The 23,127-nt window shown below is 34.3% G+C and overlaps 1 protein-coding gene across 4 annotated transcripts in view; it reads right to left on the bottom strand.

Moving 5' to 3' along the window:
* Mitofilin (inner membrane mitochondrial protein mitofilin) overlaps positions 1 to 23,127 on the bottom strand; it is an 85,490-nt gene that overhangs the window by 23,844 nt on the left and 38,519 nt on the right. For all 4 annotated transcript variants that reach the window (XM_076385777.1, XM_076385776.1, XM_076385775.1 and 1 more), the window contains 3 exons: positions 7,355 to 7,513; positions 4,468 to 4,571; positions 2,866 to 3,053 (listed from right to left, as the gene is read on the bottom strand). In XM_076385777.1, the coding sequence (XP_076241892.1) occupies positions 2,866 to 3,053; positions 4,468 to 4,571; positions 7,355 to 7,513 (451 nt within the window). The remainder of the gene's footprint in view (positions 1 to 2,865; positions 3,054 to 4,467; positions 4,572 to 7,354; positions 7,514 to 23,127) is intronic.

Here is a 23,127-nt window from a genome sequence, read left to right as displayed (position 1 = left end):
TTTTAGGATAACTATATTTTTTAAAAAACAACCACATTCTACTGCTGCTTCTTCTAGACTGTCTCCACTCTCCTCGAAGAATCACGCACACCACGCCACTGTCACAAAAGAAACATACCACACTCCACTCTGTTTCAAAAGTTCAATTCAGTGTTACGAAAGTAGAGTCTCTGCCCTTTAAAATGAGTCCAGGCTCACCTCCCTGTGATTTTATTTGACAGAATTACAGCAGCTCAAAGATTGGCCACTTTTTCGGACTCTGGATCGTTGCAGAATTTCAAAGCTCGAAGCTCACTTTTCATTGAGAGCGCGATAACTCGGCGAAAAAAAAACGTAAATCATTCATTAAAGTCTCGTTCGAAAGGAGAGGGTTCCATCTTCAATTTCCCTCTAAAAGAAGTCGCCAAAAAAATTTATCAAGTTCTTGAGAGACAAGAACTTGGAAAATATTAGAGGAAAAACCACCCTCTCTTCCTCAGCATGTCATGGAGTGGAGAATTTTTTTCCGATAAGTTGAATTCAGGTGTGAGAAAGTAGAGGCTCTGCTCTTTATGATCTTTTTCACAGAGTTACAACAGTTCGAATATCGACAATTTTTCGACCCAAAATTAGTGATCCTTTAATTTTGCTTGCGAAGTGTAATAATAATTAAATCATAATTTAATTTCTAAAGTGAATCATATAAAGGAAGCAATAACTGATCACTTAAATTATGTCTCTCTAACAGCCATTAAATTTCACGTATAAATATCAAAATAGGTAACAATTATTTCCTCATTTTTAAGAAGAAATTTTTATGAAAATAAATGTCATATATGCATTTAAATACTAAACTGATCAGGAATTGATTTCGAAGCTGCAACTGGGTAATATCCCGAAGAATAAAAAGACAGCAAAGGGTCTCGTTGTTTGTCGTTGAACCTAGTCAGTTTCGTAGGCTTGACATTTACGCTCGCGCGTCGTGAAACGTTATCTTCCCGTGGTCGTAATTTTTCTCGACGACCGAGCGAGCCTTTGCCGCGATATCAGCATTAAGGCTCGTTTGCACAAGAGTTCCCCTGCCACGTCATACTGTGTAATGACATTAACTACGTGTACACGGTGTGAATTAGAGTCGCCGCGGCGATACGTAATGTGGGAGCTCAGTATTTAGCGCTCAAAGTTTGGCTTTCTCGCGACGTTAAGCAAGGAAAATGTTCCGCGAGATAATTTTTTAAATCGCCTCACGACGGAAGTTCGCAACACGCGGGCTGCTGTAACTCGGTAATTTGTGAACGTTGCTACACGCCTGATGGTAAATAACTGAGCTGATTTCAGCAGTTTTTAAGCGGCGAGAATGCAAAAACTTGAAGCCCTTTGGAAACAATGTAGCAGTCGTGTTGGAAATTGAAAAACTGAGCGAAATAAAGCGGCTCCATTAAACACAACACTAAATAGTGGAATACTTATCTACAGATATTTTAAAACTGAAAATTGGGAAAGTAAACTGAGTGAAGCAATGTTTCGAAATTAGGAATTGCTTGGGTTATTTTGTGATGGTAAATTGAGCTCCTTGAAGATTAAACTGATCAATTTTGCTAAATGAAAAATTGTCTTAAAAGATAAATTTAAATATTTCATTTTCCTAAACTTAAGAAGTAGTTTTAAAATTCAATATTATATAGGGTGTTAAATAGGTAGCCAAACTTTGGTATCACATTCTACACTTCCTAAAGATGAAAAAAGGTCATATAATCATAGTTATGGAGACTGTTCGTTTTCGAGATATAAATACTTTTTTTATCTCAAAACTTTACATTAGCAGATATCTATCACACGCACAATTACAAAAACTAATAACACCTTTTTAATTAATAGCATGCAGATATTCATACATTTCGTGACATAAGGAAGTCATTTTAGGCAATTTCTTCGAGTAAATTACAAACAAAAAATGTTTACATGTTGAAAATGAAGAGCTTCGCGCCTGTATTTATATGACCTCTTTTTCATTCTTTTTCATTCTTGGAGCTGTAGAATATAATACTAAAGTTTGACCATCTGTTTCTGTAACATCCTGTATAATGAATTATTTAAGAAAATTTAGTTTTATTCCTGATATGTGAATATCATGAAGGCTTAATTCCGAACTAACAGCACGTGAGAATTTTATGAAGCAAAAATTGAACTGTATTTAATTTTGCATAACTTTCATAAAGCAGAATTCTTTTATTTTTCCTAAGAATAGAAACATTAACTTCTATTTCTTAAATGCTTTCTTACTATTTTTTATTCGAACCAATTATAACAAATTCCACAACAACATATACGCCACATAAAAGCCAACTTGCTCTAGCGTTCAGAGATAGCTTCGTGAAATTTGAAGAAGTTTGAGGATAAATGCAAATTTACTTTATTTAATACAATCAGCAACTTTTATTTAACTCTATTCTTAGTAAAATTCAAAGAAATGTTTGAAATTTTGTGGCGACAGTTACGTGGAACATAATTTGAATTAGTATAAATAACTCTGTTTGCTAACTCTGTATAGCATAACTTCAATTAGATTAGGAAGTGTGTTCAAATTTTCAACCGATATTATAAACATCTCAAAAAAATTCTGTATTACATAGATGATCAAATTAAAAATTTTACGAAGGCAGAATTGATAGATTTATCTCCCAAAAGGTTCAATTAACAACTGGCACTGTAAAATAAGTAATTAAAAAGACGTAGCAGTGCCATTAATTTAAGAATCGAATAAAAACCGATGGTGCGCCATACATAAAAAATTCAGCAAAAGCAGCAGGACTCTAAATTGTTAGAGCTACTGAGAAATGTCATGCGCGTCCGAAATTTCATTCGAGCAAACAGAAATTCTCTCACCTGGCTCGATGGAGTATGTCGTACGTGTTAAGAGATTCCACGTCGATGGGGCGGTCCTCGATCTCGCTCTGGGGGATGGAACTGGCGCTCTTGATCATCAAGAAATTTTGTAGATAGCTAAGGAAATATATAGGCAAGGCGGCCCCTTGCTCAGGAACCATAGCCAATCGTCTTGCCACCTCTTCCACCTGAAAACATTTTCACGCCTCGTAAATTCCTCCCCGCCATCGAAGTCGTGTAACTTTATTGTCCATCCCCCAACCAGGGAACAAAACGCGGCTATACTAAATAAAATAAAAAATCGACATTGAACTTTCCCCTTTATTCGATTAAAACGTGTCTCGGGTTTAACCTTTTTCAACCTTTCCAATACGGCAAACGTGACCTATAAAACACTGCACTACAATCAAGAATAATGAACATTGGATTTTATTTCAAATTGAAAACTGTCAAAACAGTAAGTGTTTCAATTTTTGTTCGTTTGTTTAGAGGAAAAGGAATTCTTATTATTAACTCTTGGAAAGTGTATAATTAATAGAAACAAATGCACATGAAAGGATAGAAGATTTGATTTCAGATCAAAATCTTCCTTAATATTTTAATTTGATTGAACTACTGAAACTAACAATTTCTGATCATGAAACTTGGCAGATTTGCAAGGTAGCTGAAATTATTTGACAAGTACGTTTTGTTACTGGCTCCTATCTACCTTAAAGGCGTGAAAAGCACTCTCGAAGTAGACTGGCAAACATATTTGATTTAATATCTGGAGAACTATTGGCTATAGAAACAAATTTTTAATTAGCTTATTATGTATTTTTGAATAATAAATCGTCCATACAAACATATTTCAAAAATATCTATTTGGTTGAAAATGTATTGAAAAAGTGAAATATTTTTGATGATTTTTCAGATAATATATTGATCCATTTCTTTGTAAATTTGCAAGTTAAAAATATAGACTGAGACAAAATACAAATATTTCGAAATTTCAAATGTTTGCATTGCAAAGGAAATAACTGTGTGCATAATATATATACACGTTCCATGTACAACTGTGTCCTGAAACGAATTATTTACATTAGAAGTGGTTCATCCTTTTAATATAAATAAAAGCTGATACAAAAATACAAGTCCAACATTTTCATCTTACCAAGTTTCATAAAAATCGGGAAATGTCATTTCAAATGGTTTCCTTGTTAAACAAAACCAACTCTGAAGAAAAAAAGTACTCGTGCTTCGAAAATAATACGTCATATCATTTGTATTTTTTGAAAACAAAATTTTTGTATTAAAACCAGACGTTTGTGTTTATACGAAAAGCGTAATAAATTTACAAAATCTCGTAAAAACGTAGACTATCTATTAGCGCCAAGATTTGTATGTACCAAATAATTTAAAAAGAAAAACCCAATAAAATGTAATTAGTTCTTCGCAGAGCTAAGAGAAAAATTACAATACTTTAATTATTAAATACGAATTTAAAATTTTGAAACTGGATTTTCAGACAAGCCGAATAGAAGACTCTTTTAACCATGCTTAAAATGTCCAAGGAATGAAATATCATCAAAAATGGGGCAAGATCGATCACTATAAGATTACCTTGAGGAACCTCGCGCGAAGAACGTCCTCTGGGAATACTCCTCTCTTTGCAGCCTCTTCGGGGATACCTTGGATGGCTGCGAGTACCAGGGGATCCTGTTTGGCTGAAAGAACCAAGGAAAAAACGCATTAGCGGAATTTAAGTCCAGGGGATACTTGACACACGTGTACACGCAACGTACAACGATCAATCGAGCGTGGATAATTAATACATTTCACGAATCGGTGATCGGTACAAAGGAACAGAAGCTGCCGCTCGATTTGATCGAACCGATATTTCGCGCCGTGAAATTGATTAACATCGAGCAACGCTGACCCCTCATCCTCCTCTCCTCATGAACAAATTGCATTACACCAGATGCTGTTACGTCGATGGAATACATTACTTTGCAATTTTGCGAATCGCGACACGTGATAAACGAGCGGAGAAAATTTAAACGAGTTTTCAACCTGCTTAAAATTTATTCAGGTTTGCGTGAAGCATGGAACTAGTCCAGAATATACATCCAAATTTGCAAATTACTTCCGGTTATTGGAAAGTTATTCAGGGGGGAAAAATTAGAGAATTATTTATTCGTTAAAGCTAAACTTAAATGTGTGAAAAAACGGCGATAATATTATTTTCTCTGTGTTCAGCTCTCCACCGATGAATATCGAATCACTGGTAATCCATACAGGTTAGCTCATTTGCAATACTCGTGTAATTATTTAACGAAACTGTGTTTTGTATAAATTGCATACAATTATAATAATAAATATCTTTTATTTCAAATCTAAAAAAATGTTCTTTTATTTTTTTTTCGCGTGTGTGTCTTTATTATATTTATTTCAATGTTCTTTTTATTTTTAGCTTATTATGTAATAATATCAATTTTCGGTAAAGAGTAAAATTTCCCTATAAAAGTTAATTTAGGAGCAAGTATTTATAAGAAACAGTTTACTATAAATTGTGGGTCACAACTGATCCGATATCCCCATTTTTGTCACAATTATCTAACCATTCGCCTTCCAATGATTGATAGAATTAAAAATCTAATACAGTAGCGGCCAATAAAATTGCAATCCTCGTAAAAATGCGCTTGTCAAAATGGAAAAGTAATTATAAACGTGATACCTAAATATATCTAAATTTTTATACCGATCAGAATTTCAATCAAAAAAAGGGGGATTAAATTAATGACAAATAACACAGATGATTACTTCTCATGTGACAGTTAAACCAAAAGCGTTGATATTTTTAAGGTGATGCAATTTCAATGACCACTGCTGTACACATAAACCGCGAAATAAAATTTATAAATGGAATAAAATTATTTTACGACATAGTAAAATGGTCAAACGACTATCAGACCATTGGATAGTTTTCATACTCTAGGTTAAACATTTCAAGATGAATTATTATTATAAATGTATACCTTTATGCCATTTTTAATATTGAATAAAAACGTAAAGAAATTGATCTCCTAAAGAAACCTCTCAGAAGACTTTTACAATTTTTCTTAATATACATAATATAAAAATTTCAACTTGAAAATAAATAGTATTAATAATAGTAATACATGTAATTCGCTGCAATGTCCCCTTAAGCAACTCACAATCTATAGTCCTAACAGAGCCAAGCACCACTTTGTAATTTAACATGTGTTTAAATATTAAAATATTATCACAAAAGTCAAATTACCGACATTTCATTCAACAAACATCACCTCCAATCATATTATTCCATCACGTTAAAATTTCACTCTACAAAAGAAAAATGAAACAGAACCAACAGAACAATGCTCCAGTCTTTTACTTTCGTTACACACTTGCTTCTTTTTCTCCAACCTTTTGCTCTCGATCTCGCAAGCGAAGGTACACTAAAAACGATCACCTCACCGTGAAATCCATTTCCAACAGCAAAAAAAAAAAACTAACAACTACATCAAACTGTACATTCATCCTATAATTCTTTTCTCCTGTGGCGAAGGGTCTTGGATGGAAGCTCGATGCAATTCAGAGGCACGAACCGCATCGTTTAAATTAATATTCCTCGCTTTACAGCGATATTCTCGGAGGCGCGATTATATTTTTCTACCTTTATCGCGTTTTGAGGAGGCTCCATGAACGGTTCCGCGTGAAGAATTGCCAACAACGTCGAGGAATCGTTTTAATTCCGTGCAAAAGGAGAGGGACAAGGGAAAGGGTGCGACAGAATGGCCGAGGGGTGGAGAAACGTCGAAGATTTACGACTTAATCGGTGGTGAGCGCGCGTAAAAGGCTTCGCTGGGCATTTCGAGTGGCGCATCCTCACGTAGGATGCATTAATTATGCAGCTGCACGGGCTGGTTACAGCGGAGCGATGTACGTGATCTATCGGGCCAAACTCTCGTGAAGTTCTGTTCTTACGTTGGCAGTTTTTTCGTTGTCGTTTATTCGATGGTTCTTTAAACGGTAGAGGGTACTTACAGGTATTTATAGAGCTCGTTTGATGCACTTGTACAAGAATTTCTGAGATAGATTGTTAAGGAAGGAGGAAATGAATTTTCAATGAATTATTTGGAATTATGGAAGATAAATCGTGGGGAATTAATTAATAATTGCGAATAAATTGTCGAGAAATTCTCATGGGAATTAAAGGCGCCTGGATTAAAGACCAATAAGAATTATTGTGGCCATTTTTTGGGGAATTATTGCTATAAATTGCGCGAGCGATTATGGGAGATTAAAATCGTTTAAACTTAAATGAAGCTGGTGCTACTCTCCTCCGAATGTAAACGGTTGAAATGGAGATTCAACTTGTTCGTTTCATTTATTTTTTTAATAAAGTAAGAAATATTTTGAAACTTCAGGACAAATCGAGAGGCAACTTTTGGATATCTCTGGTTACAAAAATTGTGTTGCTTACGTGCTGCTTTGGTGACAGCCTTGATTTCCGGTTCCAAGGGCCTGATCGCTTTCTCTGCTGATGTACCAGGCGGCGCAGATTTAACGGCTCGGGATAAAGCCTGACAAGCCGACCACAAGATTTGTGCATTTGATGCTCCCTTTTCTTCTTCCATACGAGCTGAAACACAAATGAGCACAAACAGATTAGTACTAAAAGAAACAAAGAAATTCTGATTAAGATAGATGATCACATTTTCGCCATGCTACTGTTCAAAACGTTGTATAATATTTCTAAATATACACGTAGTAAAATTATTGAATGTTTCATATAGTTTAGGGTCTTTTAATTACACTTTAGGGATTTTTAATTACACTTTAGAGAAAAATAATAGAAAGCTGCAACTGGCCGCAATATTGCAGCAGAAGGGGTTGTTACCTTGGTTTAAGAGAATTCTCTTTTAGAGTTTACTAGTCAAACTGATTAGATTGTCTGCCCTAGTACCAAATTTGTGTAGAAAACAAGATAATTCTTACCTAACACAGAACGTTGTGCAAATCATCTTGAACACTTTACGCGATTATGTCGTGTTTTACAAAAATATTTATTATTCACTAATATATTGTAATTTTTGGTTAAAATGTTATAAAATGAGTTCATTTTCTCTAGAAATCTTAAATCACAGAAACAGATTAAGATCCGATTAATCAAGGTTCTATTCTAATTATAATTCAATTCCGACTGGTTTGTGTTAGAATATACATACAGTAACTCACGAATTTGTTCTCACGAAACTCACGAGAGTTTCTTAGTTCTATAGTTATGAGACAAAAAATTCGAGTTAAGGTTTTAATTGAGACCTAAAATATAGAATTTATATTTTCAAAAAGAAGAAAGGGCATTAAAAGAATTTTTCACATAAAAATAAGGGCTCAAGAAAAATTTTAAACTTAGGAATTTTACCTTGCAACCAAACAATTATTACAAACTTCAGAGATATTCTATTTATTCTACTAAAATTTAAAAAACTGGACAAAAGATAAACGTAAAACCTGGAAATAAAACAAATACAAAAAAAGTACACCACAGTCTTTTCTAAATCAAGTACCTCTCTATTCTGTAAGTCACTGTTAGATCGCGAGAAAGCTGAGGAGCTTCCGAAAGCTATCTATAAGGAGAGACCCCAAAAATTAAGATTCAGAACCAGTGATCTAGATTCACTTTTAATGAGCATCAACTGAACCGAAAAACCACTCCTTGTTCTATCTGCACCATGAATCACAATTTCCAAATAACGCTCTCGAGGTCCTACTTAATCTTCGATTTATCATCAGCCTCATACCACAACACTCGCAAGACGACCGAAGGAATCAACAACAATCGGCTGTAAAATAAAACGAGAGAAATGGTATTCCCATCAACCAAGAAACCTCGTGCTAGCAATGTCTGCGCATCGTGGAAAGAGAGCAAGAAAACACACTTTAAGGGCTCGTTTCATAAATCAAGCGAACTGATAGACATGAATCGAAGCAAAGTAAATAGAAAGATAACGGAGCGAGAGTTCGCGAACTTCGGTCTCGAAGTCCGCAACCTTCGTTTCTCGATACACAATAGCGATGCCACGTTGAAAGCTTCGGACACCGACTTGACAAATGCCCTGGAGAGAAAAGCCCCTCACCACGATTTCCCCACTACACCCACACACTCCACGAGTCCCGTCGTATTCTTCGGCCATTTAGCAGTTGCTTCCTAAATACAACTTGATGGGGAGCATTTTGTTATCGTTCCTCTTGCACGATTGATTCTAATGAACGCTTCTATTGTCTACTGAGCCACTCAGAGATAAGTAGCTTGAAAATATAGGAGAGGTTGGAAGGTGGAAAGGTTCAATTTTTGTGTCGTTTTGTTATCCCACAGTTTTAAACATTTTTGAAGTAAAAGGGAATGACATTAATTTACGGAACTAGGAATTGAATCAACAATAATTGCTATTGCAATAATTATACAATAAGGGATCCATTTCAAAATTAGTGAAGCATTTAATTAATGTCGACTTTGTTCAAAATTAAATCACTGCGAGTAATGCCTATGAAAATGGCATCAAATAAAGTAACTTAATATTTGTTAATTTGTGGATTTTTGGTGTGGTAAATGTAACCGCGTTAAAAATCCTATTTTCTTGAATTCCTCAAATTAAAATTAAAATTCCTTCGGTCATTCAGCTGTTCGTTAAATTGAATCGGTGAGTTGAAGGACAGTACAATGCCAAAAACTATCTGGGCTTCAAAACTAGAGTGTATTAACACTTAACTATTGACACAGAGCCTGATACACTCCACGTGAAATTATATCTTTGTTATTGCTCTCATTTAAATATCAAGAACATTGTAATGAAGAATTGAAATACATAACATACCTCGCTTCTACATTCTAATTAACACCATATGAATTAAAAAAATATTAGATATCAATAAGTTTTAATCAAAATCTTTCGTCCTTAAAATTGTGTGTTTATAATTGATGGTTAGATATATAGATGGTTCAGATATAGTTTGAAGATTATTATTTGAAAATGATTGATTTTAAACTTGTACTGTTCCTCAACTCACCGATTCAATTATTCATAATTAACGTAATAAGTGAATCATATATATAATAATAAATACAAAATTAATTAAAGCAAAAATACATTTCTAGTTCCTTCTCCTTTCAACATTCAAGGTCTCACAAATACCAAAAACAATATCGTTCTTCAGTTTCCAATTCCATCCCGCTCGCGATAGTTGAAACTTAATTAGGATCTCGAGGAGAACAGCTCGTGCAATTTGTAATTGATGAACTGCAAATCGACTAGCTCTGGCAAGGTGTTCTACGGTCAGGCCCTGTCGTTAATGTCGCTCCTCCAAGAAAAACGAGATCCATCTGGATCAAGTACTCCAACCTCCCCTAGCCGCGGTGATTTATTATACGCGTCAATCCAGATAACTTTTGCGGCGTAACCTCGTTCGCAAAGTGCCAAGCCCCCACCTTCATCACCCATCGCTATTCAAGAGATTTTCCCGCGGTAATTCGGCAGGCGACGATCGAAAGGAAACCATCGATTTTGGTTTCCTTGGATCACAGCTTCACGCTGGGGAAACTCGAGCCTGTTCGCGGATTAGACGAGGATTATGACAAGAAGGAAATCAATTGGTGGCTTGGAACTGATTCCCTCCACTACTTGTTTCTTCAGTTGAGGTAGGATGCGCGTGTATAATAAAAACTAAATGGAAAAATGAGCAATTTAGCTGTGATCTTAACATATAATGGGAGTTATAGAATAGAGGCATTCTATATTATAAAGAATTTTGAAAAAGGCAAAAGATCATGTTTACTTCTATACTGTCAACAGTACTCTGGAAACGAAATAATAAATAATTTTTAGTTTCAATTTATATTCATTATTGATTATATTTATTCATTATACATATTACGATCATATTATATTAATTATTGATAATAAAGTACATTAATTTCTCAATTATTTGACACAATAGGTCTGTAATAGATCTTAAACTTTGAAGGGTAGTTTCACCCTTTATATTTGAGTTACCGCCGTTAACAAGAAGTATGTGTCCATTAGTTTTGCCTCCTCTACACAACTGCAAGGTTTCATCGAAATCGATGGGGGACACTTTGCTAATATTTCTTATGAGTGATTAGGGAAACCCTAGCTGTTTGACCCTAAGTGAAGAATAAACTTCCTAGTAACTATAACTGCTTCTTTCATATTTTTCTTTATTAGAGAGATTGCTTAATTTTTTGGTTTTACTGGTTAGTCGTTTCCTTCATGATCTTTTTTCTTAATCTTTTCTGTAGTTGTTTACAATATTTATTCCTTCTTACAGGAAGGAATTTATTTAGGACTTATATAGGATTTATTCCTTCTTACAGCTATGTGCACTTTGTAAGAACTCATTTCTATGTCTTTTCACTTCGAACTCACAATCTTGCGTCTTCCTTTAAAAGAGCTGAAGAGAAAAAAGGTAAGGAACATTTCCTTTCTTCTTTCTCGAACTTCTTCACTTTAAGTGGGTACTGTGAAACTCACTTCAATCTTAATTTGAAGACTAAATCCACATAAAGTAGAATAATTTAGATAAAAACTGAAGGACAGATTTCAAACGTATTGTCACTGATTTATCGAATATTTCTTTATCGAAGCTTCACGCAGATCAGCGTCAATTCAAACGAGCTCTGTTAGAATACGCAAAACATTCCGACACAGTTGGCTCGACGTGACAGCGAGTCCCACGAGGGTTTACGAATGATCGAAAAACTGCACGTCGGGGGTAAATGAAATTAGACTGTCGAATTTCACAGATCGCTACGCGTCGATTCTCCCCTTCCCTTCAGGATACTCAGCCGAGACCGAATTGTTTTTGAAAATGACAAGCTGCCCGTGAAATCGCTTCCCCCATCCAGAGAAACGTTAATCCTTTTATTTAATACGAGCGAAATTCTTTAATTTTTTCTTTGAAATACTCAGCATTAGCTGTTATGGTAGTGTAATAAATAATGTTTACACTAACCCAATTTCGAACATGTAAAGTGTCGTAAGAGTTACCAATAATCAGTACGTTGAACTGACAACATTTTAATGTGAAGAAGAATGCTGAAAAATAAATTTTCAGAACTTTTATTCCTCATTCTAGAAATACCTCTTTGAACTATAATATTTTGTTATTTTCAAAAAATATGTTTAAATATGAAAAAAGACATAAAGAACAGTAACAAATCATAAGGAATTCAACATATTAGTACTCAAGATGAAAAATATACTTGGACAAAATTTATTTTAGAATCCTATTAATAATTTTTCATAATACGATCACAATAATCCTATCAGTTATATTACAGTATTAACGCCATACTAGTTAAGGGTTAACTGGAAAAATAATTTCCTAACAAAAAAGAAATCTCTTGCCAATATTGCTGTCAAAGCTTTGAACTTCATAAAGAGATTTATACGCATTTTACCAGGCGACTGTATATTACTCTAGTAACATTTAATGAAGAATATGCATCCATCATTTAGTTCCCAACTCACTTAAAATACAAAAAAATTCTAAAGAAATGATATGCAGCTTATAAGATGGGTCAGCCAATATCAATTTTGATAATAATTAGACCAAAATAATGAATGAACTTCAGGTAACATCATTACGTACACACAGACTAGTGGCTGATCTCATATTACTGAATAAATTTTTATTATTATTATAGTACGTATAAGACGAAATATGAAACTTCGATTTTGATAAATCGACAGCATATAAAGTATGCTTCATTAGATTTCTTCCACGATTTTGGACATATTATAGAGGATATTTAAAATTCTGTATTTAAATAGACGAAATAATATTCAACTATATTAACTACTAATAACACTATATTATTATTTACTGATAACACTATATTATTATTTAACTTCTTTTATTATCTGTGACGTTGGTTAATTATACAGAGTGGTCCACGCAACTTATACACCTTTGTAATTTTCAAAGTATGCGTTGCACAAAAAGATTTTGCATACAAAAGTTGCATGGTTTGATAGGATACGCTATGTAGTGCACTTATTTTTTTATAAGTTGAGGCGCTTCAAAAATTTGAATGTCAACTGTTTTTCTAAATGGAATACTATATTTTTTATACCAAAATATGGAAAAATATCGAATTCTGAGTAAAAGAATATTGACCTCTGTTCGCAATAAACTTAATACGTAACAAGTCATTTCATTTTATTTCTTGAAAATTTTCTTCACGTAATGTGAAACTGGAGCTTCAACCTTATCACAAATATCGCAGAAGCTACCACCTCACTCATGTTAATAAACATTATCACGTAAACATCGTTGTCCTGTGAAAATCTCTGATAAGGCTGGACCTCCAATTTGTTATTACATGAAGAAAATTTTCAAAAAATAAAATGGAATTACTCATTAGTTATTAAGTTTAGGGCTAATAAAAGTCAATACCTTTTCACTCAGAAATCGACATTCTTTCATATTTTGGTATAAAAAATATAATATACCATCTAAAAACAAAGTTAAGTTTCAAATCTCTGAAACGCTTCTACCTATAAAAAAATAAACATACTACATAATGTATTCCTTCAAACCATGTGCATACAAAATTATATACAAAACTTATGTATACAAAATGTTTCTGTGCAACGTATATTTTGGAAGTTATAGAGGTGCACAAATTATGTGAACCACCCTGTATGTATTTCTAGGTGTATATCATGTTATATTATAATTTTCGTACAGTACGTTTATATTCAAATAATAAATTAAACAGAAATGCTTGAATCCCTTTCCATCATTCTCAAAGAAGAAAAAATTGTCAAATTCAATCGAAACCTAACAACCCTTAAAATAAAATTCCTAACTGAAAAAGAACGTAGTCATCAATTCAACTACTTCAAATCTTTACAGCCCACAGTGACCAAGCAAAAGCCCTTGGCCCTTCCACGGAAAAAGCACTCGGTACTCCCTTAAAGAAAATCCAATTTCGAAACTTTGAATCGTCCGTTTCATGCCCCGTTGCAACGATATCAGCACGTTTCTCGATGTTATTGCCGTTCCCACCTATTCCCATCAACCGTGGCCCGTTTCGCGACGCAATGGATCGTCGACGTATCGAGGAGTAAATCTTTTATGCGCGGGAATGTTATAGCCGCGGCTGGCGGGGAATTAGGCACGTTTCCGCGAGCGAAACGTAGCTCGACAGGAAGGAAGGGCCGGTGGATGTGGAAAAATCAGCGCGAACGCGAACGAATAGCCGTCGCGGATCCCAGTGGCCCGTTTACCTCCCTTTTACTGCTAGAATCTCGGTTTTATTAGCGACACAACGCGCGTAAAGCGCGCATAATACCGACAGTTTTGCCGTTTACTGGGACGCTGGAATTTCATTTCCTGGTTCGCGAGCGACGAAACGTTTCTTACAGGCTTAATTAAAACGGTTATCTTTGGGGGCGTTTTCAAACCGTGAGGTGTCTCTGTCAAATATTTTCTGGATTTAACATTAGAATCACCCCCTGGAGTCACAGGCGTCCCATTGCGACAAGTGTATGGGCGTTAAGGGCAAAATGAATAACTTCGAAATTAATGCGTTTACGATTTAAGGTCCCTGATACTTTTTTTAAGAAAATACAAAAATGCATCGACTGAGGAAAAAAATTTTAATAGAAAAAAAATAAGGTGGCTTTAATTTTTTATTTAATAATTTAATAATTTTCCAATTTTTCGATTGTAATTTATTGTAACGTGATTACTGATTGAAGTTTATTTGAAAAATTGCTTATTAGTTTATCGAGAATGCATCAAAATTCAAGACAATCAAAATAAAGAGCGAAAATAGAATTAATACTTGGTCGAAATTTTTTTTAAATAAATTTTCCAAATCAAGTATCTGTTACGCGACTCCTACATCTGAATCGGTACTATTTGTATCTGATGATTCAATACTTGATTCATCTATTACTGATTGTTGCTTTCTGTCATTTTAAGCAACTTTAAGGAGTTAAATTTTATGTGAATATAAAGTTTAATATTCCCCCAAATAATGTGCAAAAAGACACTGAAGTACTTTTTGATCCTCTTCTTAAATTTCAAGTCAAAGTTGATAAACATTTAACGTAAAAAATTGGAACAAATTGTTAATATTGTAAAAAAATTATTCTGCAACTTGAAAGATCTTATAATAGCAAACATAACTTATAAAAATCAAATTAATGAGATAAATATTCGGCAAATGCCACGGGACTAAAAAAATGCATCGATAGTTGGAATAAATTTCTAGAATCATTATTAGTAATAAATTGAGAAAACCAGTACAAACTGTGAGTAGTATTAAAAATTTACGTTCCTTTCATAGTATTCTAAGATATAATAAGCTACAAATTTCAAATATCAATTTTTCGACTTTTGTACATTGCTCGTCATACAGTGCAACCCCACAAAAATTTTAACTTGAAAATCTATTCAGCATGCACTTCAAAGTAACTTAACCCCTCAAGGAGTTATATTGTATGTCATGATCAACGTCAATCCGTAACAAAAATGCACATATATAATTATGAAAATTCTTGTGCATCTCAATATTTATATCGGTTATGTTTACTTGTGAGACTGGACAATGTGAGTTTCTCGTAAAATTGCAAAATTTGTTTTCTATGATGTCCATAACGTATAAGGTCATCTTGGATACGAGTTATGACGCATATATCCTTTATGAGCTATGATGTATATACGTATAAATACTTCCAGTGACGAACCATAATAATCCAGATGTTAAAAATTATGTTTTCTGTTTTCTGTAAACAGAAATCTAGCTGTACAACTATTTTTAAGATGCCCAAGAAAGAATGAAAAATAAAGTTTTCGAAAATAATAAATATTATTTAAAATCTTAATATTTTGGGTTGTCGCCAACAACCCCACAGTGTTACTTACACTGAAGAATAGAAGGTCGTTGTTCTAGGGTTAAGAATGGATGGTATACTGAAAAACATGGCATTAAAAGGATATCTCTTTAAGGAACAAAAATATGAGAATAAAGTATGTGTGTGTTTGGGGAGCTTCTTTTTAGTCGATTGTACACCGTGAAAGTATCGATGCGAAAATTCCTTTCTTTGGGCACCGTTTACCTTACCTTAGGTTATTCTTATGAGGAAAACCTCTACTAGAATGCTTACTTTTTATCCTCCTTTTTGGAGCACATAGCTACAGTTTAAAAGAAATATTAACAATTGAAGTTACTTTGTGTATCATGGAATACTCGACAATTAAACAAACTGAAAATTTACATATTTGAAAATCTAGTAATTGGAATATTTAAAAGTCTCAAATCTTAAAGATTTGAAAATTTGAGAATTTAAGAATTTGAATATTTGAGAATTTGAATATTTGAGAATTTGAATATTTGAGAATTTGAATATTTGAGAATTTGAATATTTGAGAATTTGAATATTTGAGAATTTGAATATTTGAGAATTTGAATATTTGAGAATTTGAATATTTGAGAATTTGAATATTTGAGAATTTGAATATATGAATATTTAAAAATTTGAAAAGCTTTTTGTGACTTTCATATTTTCAACCCTAACGGAAGTTTCTAATTAAAACTACAACGTTGTAAAATACCACGAAAAGTTCAACACTTTCCCCTCTTTTGAATTTCATAGAGCAGCTAAATACCATAAAAAGTTTCAATTAAAATTAAAATTAAAATTAAAATTAAAATTAATCTTCGACCAAATCCAAAGTTTGAATTACATACATCTACATAATTTTTCAATGCCAGTAATCAACGCGTGGGCGGCGCAAACGTCAGTGATTAATACGAACCATCGTTGAAAAAGGGTTAAAGGTGCAAACTAATTACCCATGAAGTGCAATTTCCGCAAAGTAAAGGGCCATCGAGGGGCTGGCTAACCGCGATATGGGAGAAGTTAATTCCGTATAAAAATTTCGTCCCTAGCTGGTTTTCTCGTAGAAGAATCACGCGAGCTAACTTCTTTCAGCTGTTTCACGTAATTTCACGTTTTACAGAAACTTACTTTTTACCCCCAAGGGATAACATTAAACTCTGATTCCAAAAAATGAATACAACCGTATTTCTGTACGCGAGCAATTATACCTCGCGTTACAGTTCCATATATTTCGACTGTATTTCTGCCTCCAGTAATCACGCGTATTTTACCGTTTTATTTGCACAATTTATGTGGAAAAGTTTGTAAACGATTTAATGCTCGAATGTGGGCCGCTCCAAAATTCGAAATTCTTTTTATTAAAAATATCGTATCATTTACGGGGCATATTAAAACAGGTGGTTTCAAGGCTGTGCAGAAATAAAACTGAATATCGGAGTAAAAATGTGGGCCACGTAAAAACGTGCAACAGAAAAAGAGGGTTTATTAATTAAACCGCGAGAGGGATAAGGCAATGTCTTTCATGTCGAGAAAATAAAAAAGAAAACATGCGTCATCCATATAACTTTTCAGGTTAATCTGAAATAAAACGTAACAGAGTGAAACAGTTACATTCTTCGATTTTATTTTCATCCATACATGGGATAAAATAAAATAAAATAATAAAATAAAAATAGAAATTTTTAATACAATGTATGTATTTACTTCTCCCTTAATTACTCGTGTAAAGTAATGATTCTAGACTCTATTTCTACAACTTAACTCTCAATCCATTACAATCTGATGAATATGTTTAATATATTACTGAATACCATTCAAATTTTCGTGAAATTAATTAATTGTAATAGAAGCTCTACAAAAAGTTTAGATAAAATTTTGCAAATAATTAAGGGTCAGTGCAGAGCTTCATAAGTTCCTTATCAACTGTCACTCCTTAATTAACAATTCTCTGCTCATATTTAAGATTGAGTTCTGAAATGACTGAATACGGATCGACTTATGTAACCTAAGACTATATCTTCTAATTTTGTAAGAGTGTCAACGTCAAAGTCTCCTTAAAAGTTATTCCCTTTGTTAACCACTAATCAAATTTTACAAAACAAATTAACCTAATTTCTGCTATTAGTAGGTTAAGACTTCTTTGCATTTTTACCCTGTATTTCCCTTTCCACCCTAATTCGACACACCTTACGTTTAATTTTCTCCCGACGGTGTTCAGGGGTGCGTTTACACCTCGATCGCAACGCGTACGTCAACGTGACAGCAGCCGCTTAACAATAAAAGCCGCCGTGTCGCAACAGGGGATAGAGCTCATTGTTTATGAGGGTGGCACGCGCAAAACCGAGGTTAAATCGGTGAGGGATTAAGCTCGACGAGCTGTGGCCTGTCTGTGTGACGTTTCAGGCTTCGAAGGTTCTGTGGATTTCGATGGTTACTAGATTCCCCTACTGCTATTTTTAACTACCCCTGTTTGGACTTTCTTTTCTCCTTTCATTTCTTTATTCCTTATTGCAATTATCATTGTTCCTTCTTTCCAATATTTTATTCTTCGTGCAGCCTTTACTTGTTATAGTCTCAAGACTCCTTACTAGCAATAACCATGTACTACAACTTCGAATATGATCAGACATGCCATAAAGTAGCATAATCACCAATATGATCAGGCATATAATAAGTAATTTTATATTTTATCTCGAATCCAGTCAAACACTGAGTCGCTAAAATACGGATTTTAGAGCACATCCAGGAACTAGCACAGCCTCTAATTCTGACAAATATGTACTAAGTAGTATATCCTCAAACAGGGTCAAATGGTAAATTTTATTGCCTTGAACGTTACCAAGATGCCCAGTAAGTAGTGTAATCTCTAATTCTCCTGGCATTTAGTAAGTGGTATAACCTCGAAATCTGGTAAACATGCAGTACGTAGTACAGCCTCAGATACAGTCAGGCACCAAGTAGTATATCCTAATGTAGAGCCAGACAGTAAGTAGTATTGTCTCAAACTATTCCAGACATCTAACAAGTAGTGCAATTTCAAATTCTTTCAAACATTCAGTAAATGGTATAACCTAGAATTTTGGCAAACATGCACCAAGTAGTATAGCTTCATACATAGTCAGACACTTAATAAGTAGTATTGTATTAAATATGGACAGACCTCAAGTAAATGATATAGCCTCGAATATAACCGAATATCGAATACACAGTGCAATCTCGAAAATTATCAAACAACTATTAAGTAATTACTGAGCGTCTACATTTACTACCCAGAGACTAATTTACTAAATTAAATTACTTTATCATCCTGCATAACGATGGATTTAAAATCGAAGGTGAAAGAAAAATTGGATGCCTCTCTTCGTGATTTATTTTTATATTCTTTCTTTCAAATTGTACCAATCTATATATTTCCATAAATTATGCATGCAAAACATCGAACATAATTTAGAGTCACTTCTTCTACTACTCTACGCTCCAGGGGTTGCTTTTTCCATCTTCTTCTTTCACGTTAATTTCCTCCCTCATCCCGCTGCTTTATATCTGCTCCATGTGCCATTCTCTACTTCGTGTTTTCTTGCTCCTCTACATCCTTCTTTTGTATCCTTTCACCTCAGCTACTCCACCCGAATCTTTTCACCCTAATTAACCGCCTCTTTCGCTTCCTTCCTCAGTAATTATCATCCCGTTTACCATCTTTCGCCTATTATATCTCTTTACCCCTATTATACCAACTATCAACGCCCCGCGTTGTCTATAAGCCAATCCTCTCGTTTCTATTCCCCTTATCGAACCCTCTCTCGCATCTTTTCTCTCCTCTCCACCCCTTTCACAATTCTCTCCCTCCACCATCCCAAACTATTGAGAAAAATCGACAGGAAAGAGCCCCTCCATGTTCCCTTCCTCAGCAAAACAGAACTCGAGACGATAAGACGCAGAATACCAAGAGTGGATTGTCACCCTGAACGGGACAGAGAAGCAATTTCATCGCTTGGTTCATAATTTCTATTTCTGGGACAAGCTGGGGAGCAACGAAAGGGCAGAGATATGCAAAACGGTAATTGTTAACGCGATGAGGGAGAAGGGAGGTTGGTGGTGAAGTTCGTATACACACGAACGCGGATAATTAATTACTGGTCCGAATACGATTCATCGCGCATCGCTTTATTGCTGCTGTCGTTAATTAATCGTAACGAGGTGGGGTAGGGGAGGCGATAACGTGAAAATGCTACATCGTAATAAATCTCCGCGCCACGTCACGTCGACGCGTTTTTGTTCGCGATACTTTCCAGGCCCGACGTAATTATTCGACGGAGAAGGAGAGAAAAAAGAGGGTGGTCTGGTTAACACCCCCAGAGGCTGGATCGTTAATGGGTTTCGGTTGCTTCGCACCCGACCTTCTTGCTGGTCAGTTTAATTACACCCCCATCAAATAGGTGTTTCTGGAGCGAATCTGTTCTCTGGGTCGCCATTTTTGACCCAGGTAATGCTTTGATCTGGAGGCCGAGGGTGGAGAAAATCGCTTGGTTCTCTGAGAGAGTAGTCGAGAACACTCTTATAGAATAGGTTTATTTGTACCAAGAGCTTGGCATCAGGGGTAAAAGTCACTTCGAAAATATAGTCACGATGATAGGTCGAAGCGCATTTCGATCGAATGTGAATCAGTGAACTTTCTAGCGGGCCGCAAAAATCTGCGCCCGTTTTTTTCTACGTGGATCGAAAAACTGCGCTGCGGTTTTCCCCAGGTGCTGTCGGACCGCACGGCGCGCAACCTCCCGCCACTGCTAATTGACAAACCGAATAATGGTCGTAATTTCTGAACAGGACGCGCTTAATTACTCGCGCGATTAATCGTCGCCGAGCGATTGTAACGTCGACAAGGAATTTAAGAGGGGCGTCTCGAATTTCCAATTCGGAGCTAAAAACGGTTTCCATGAACCTGGGATAAATATATTTTATGTATCATTATCAATTGATCCTAAAAAACCATCTCAAGAATTAAACAAGTTTTGCGAAAAATTATAAATTTGCAAGTAAAAAACTAAATCGAAATTTATTTTTAATGAGTATACATTAATTTATTTTACAATAATGTATAAGTTTTAAATAAAATAGAATATCTACAGGTGGATCTACACTACATGTTATATAACTTCGTTATAGTATAGTTTTATTTAGAAACTTTATTATATAACAAAGTTATATAACTGTTATATTGTAGATCCATTCTTAAAACAAAAAGTCATACCTCGAGGCAAATCTCATTGCATAAGGAAGGCTTAACGAGTTTGTTTCGAAAATTGAAAACAAAATAATATCGAAAACGGAACATTGACATCCAAGGCAGAAATTCTGTCGAAAATGTTTAGTCTACCCTGTTTAGTCTAAGAAACTGTTTACTTTAAGTGGACACCACCTACAAACGGTAACCGACAATTTGTCTGATCTAAAGACTAATTGCACGCTCAGAAATCCTTCCTTTTCTGTCTGGTGAATAAGAAGACAATCGATATATAAAATTCTTCAGTTTGTAATCGGCCTTTAGATCAACAAAATTATTGATCATAGAATATCGTTAGATGTGCGCGTAAACTTACTTAATAGTTTTATAAAGTAGCCAAATATTTTTGTGACTTTCATTTTATGTTACTTCTTTGAAATATTATTTTTATTATATTATATATCTGTACTTGAGATTCAGATTGAGCCAAGTTCTTTTTTTTATTTTTCAGGAAAGTTGAAAAACAAATGCAATTACCCATTTCTCAACATAATATTCGAAGTAGTTTATGCTACTAAATTTCTTTTATTTATAATGTAACTTAACTAAATATTTGTTATTCTAATAAAACGTAGAAAAAGCAATAAGATCGTGTAAACAACTCAATTTAAAAAAAAAATGAATTTAGGTTAGTCTGACTCTCAGTTACAGATATACTATTTTATTTAAAAACTGTTATACAATGTCGTATAATAAATTATCAAATATTTATTGAAATAGATTTAATTTTTTACTTGCAAACCAATAATTTAACACCAAATTTGTTTAGGTAATACTTAAGGTGAATGGATACTTTTGATACCAGCTGTATGTACGTCGACTGCAATGCAATTTTGTATATTCAGCTCGAGTGGAAGTACGCTGAAGTAAATAAATATCTTGTTTTAATTAAATCAGAGTTGAAGATAGGAAACAAGTGGTTTTACGTGAAGGAAAAGAGGAATGGCGAAGATAGCTCCATTGAGCGGCTTTCACCAGCTAACTGATTGCATCCCGACTATAATCCTCACTATCGCATTTTCCTCTCTAATTAACCAAGATTTCCAATTCCTTCCTTTGTACTTATATCACACTTCTGCGTTGTTTTCCTTTTCCCTCTTTTCATTTCTCACTTCATTATCTCACTTCTTCAAGTCTTGTCCCAGTATTTAAAAACAAAGGGCTTGTTTGTAATTATGCTTTTTCATGGAACATGAAAAAGGTATTCTCTACGTTCTAGTAGAGGATTCATACATTTCTCATATTAGCATGGATCCATTTAATAATCGCATTCGGTAGACATAATATCGCATTATTGTAATTAATTTCGCTCAATGAACATAATATCGCGATATTATGAAACGCAGAGAGATAATAATCTCTCTCTTGCCTTTTCTCTCTATTGTCTCTGCCCCCCTCCTTGTCCTGAAGATATGCAACTTGTCTCTCTGTTTGTGACAGACGAATAGGCACAAATCAGACTACAATCGGGCTATTCTGAAACAGATAGCGAGTGTTCCCTTTACCATACCTCACAGTGTATCCCTAAACCACCATTCCTCGAGTTGCAATACCGCTTTTCATTGCAGCTACTAATTAGAAAATGACTTGCGTGGAACTACAAAGCTGTCTTTACAGTATTTTCTCGTTATAAAGTCGACAATATTCACTTTATTCCTTGGAATTACTTTCACGTAACTTCCTTCATTTTCCCATGTGAATAATAAAAAAAGGGTTAATAATACAGGAGATGATGTAAAAAAGATATTTCCCGCTTTCCATAAACTTGGCACTTGCACAGAATTACGAGTTTGTAAGAGGTAAATATTATACGAAATGTACACAAAGCGATGGATATTAATTTTAACTCTTATGCATTGTTCAAACTTCATTTTCCTCTCTCATGCTTTGTAAATAAAAATTCAATTGCATAATATTCTTTGACCCGTAATAATAGTAATTAAAATAGGTATACATTCATATATGAAAATGCAATATACACTTTTATGTGATAAAAACTTGTTCGATTATACTTATATGTAATAGCGATTTGAATAC

Source organism: Calliopsis andreniformis, chromosome 9 (assembly GCF_051401765.1).
Source record: "Calliopsis andreniformis isolate RMS-2024a chromosome 9, iyCalAndr_principal, whole genome shotgun sequence".
NCBI classification, from domain to species: Eukaryota; Metazoa; Arthropoda; class Insecta; order Hymenoptera; family Andrenidae; genus Calliopsis; species Calliopsis andreniformis.
The sequence above is the reverse complement of the archived record's forward strand: the minus strand, read 5'-3'. Positions and strand labels throughout refer to the sequence as shown.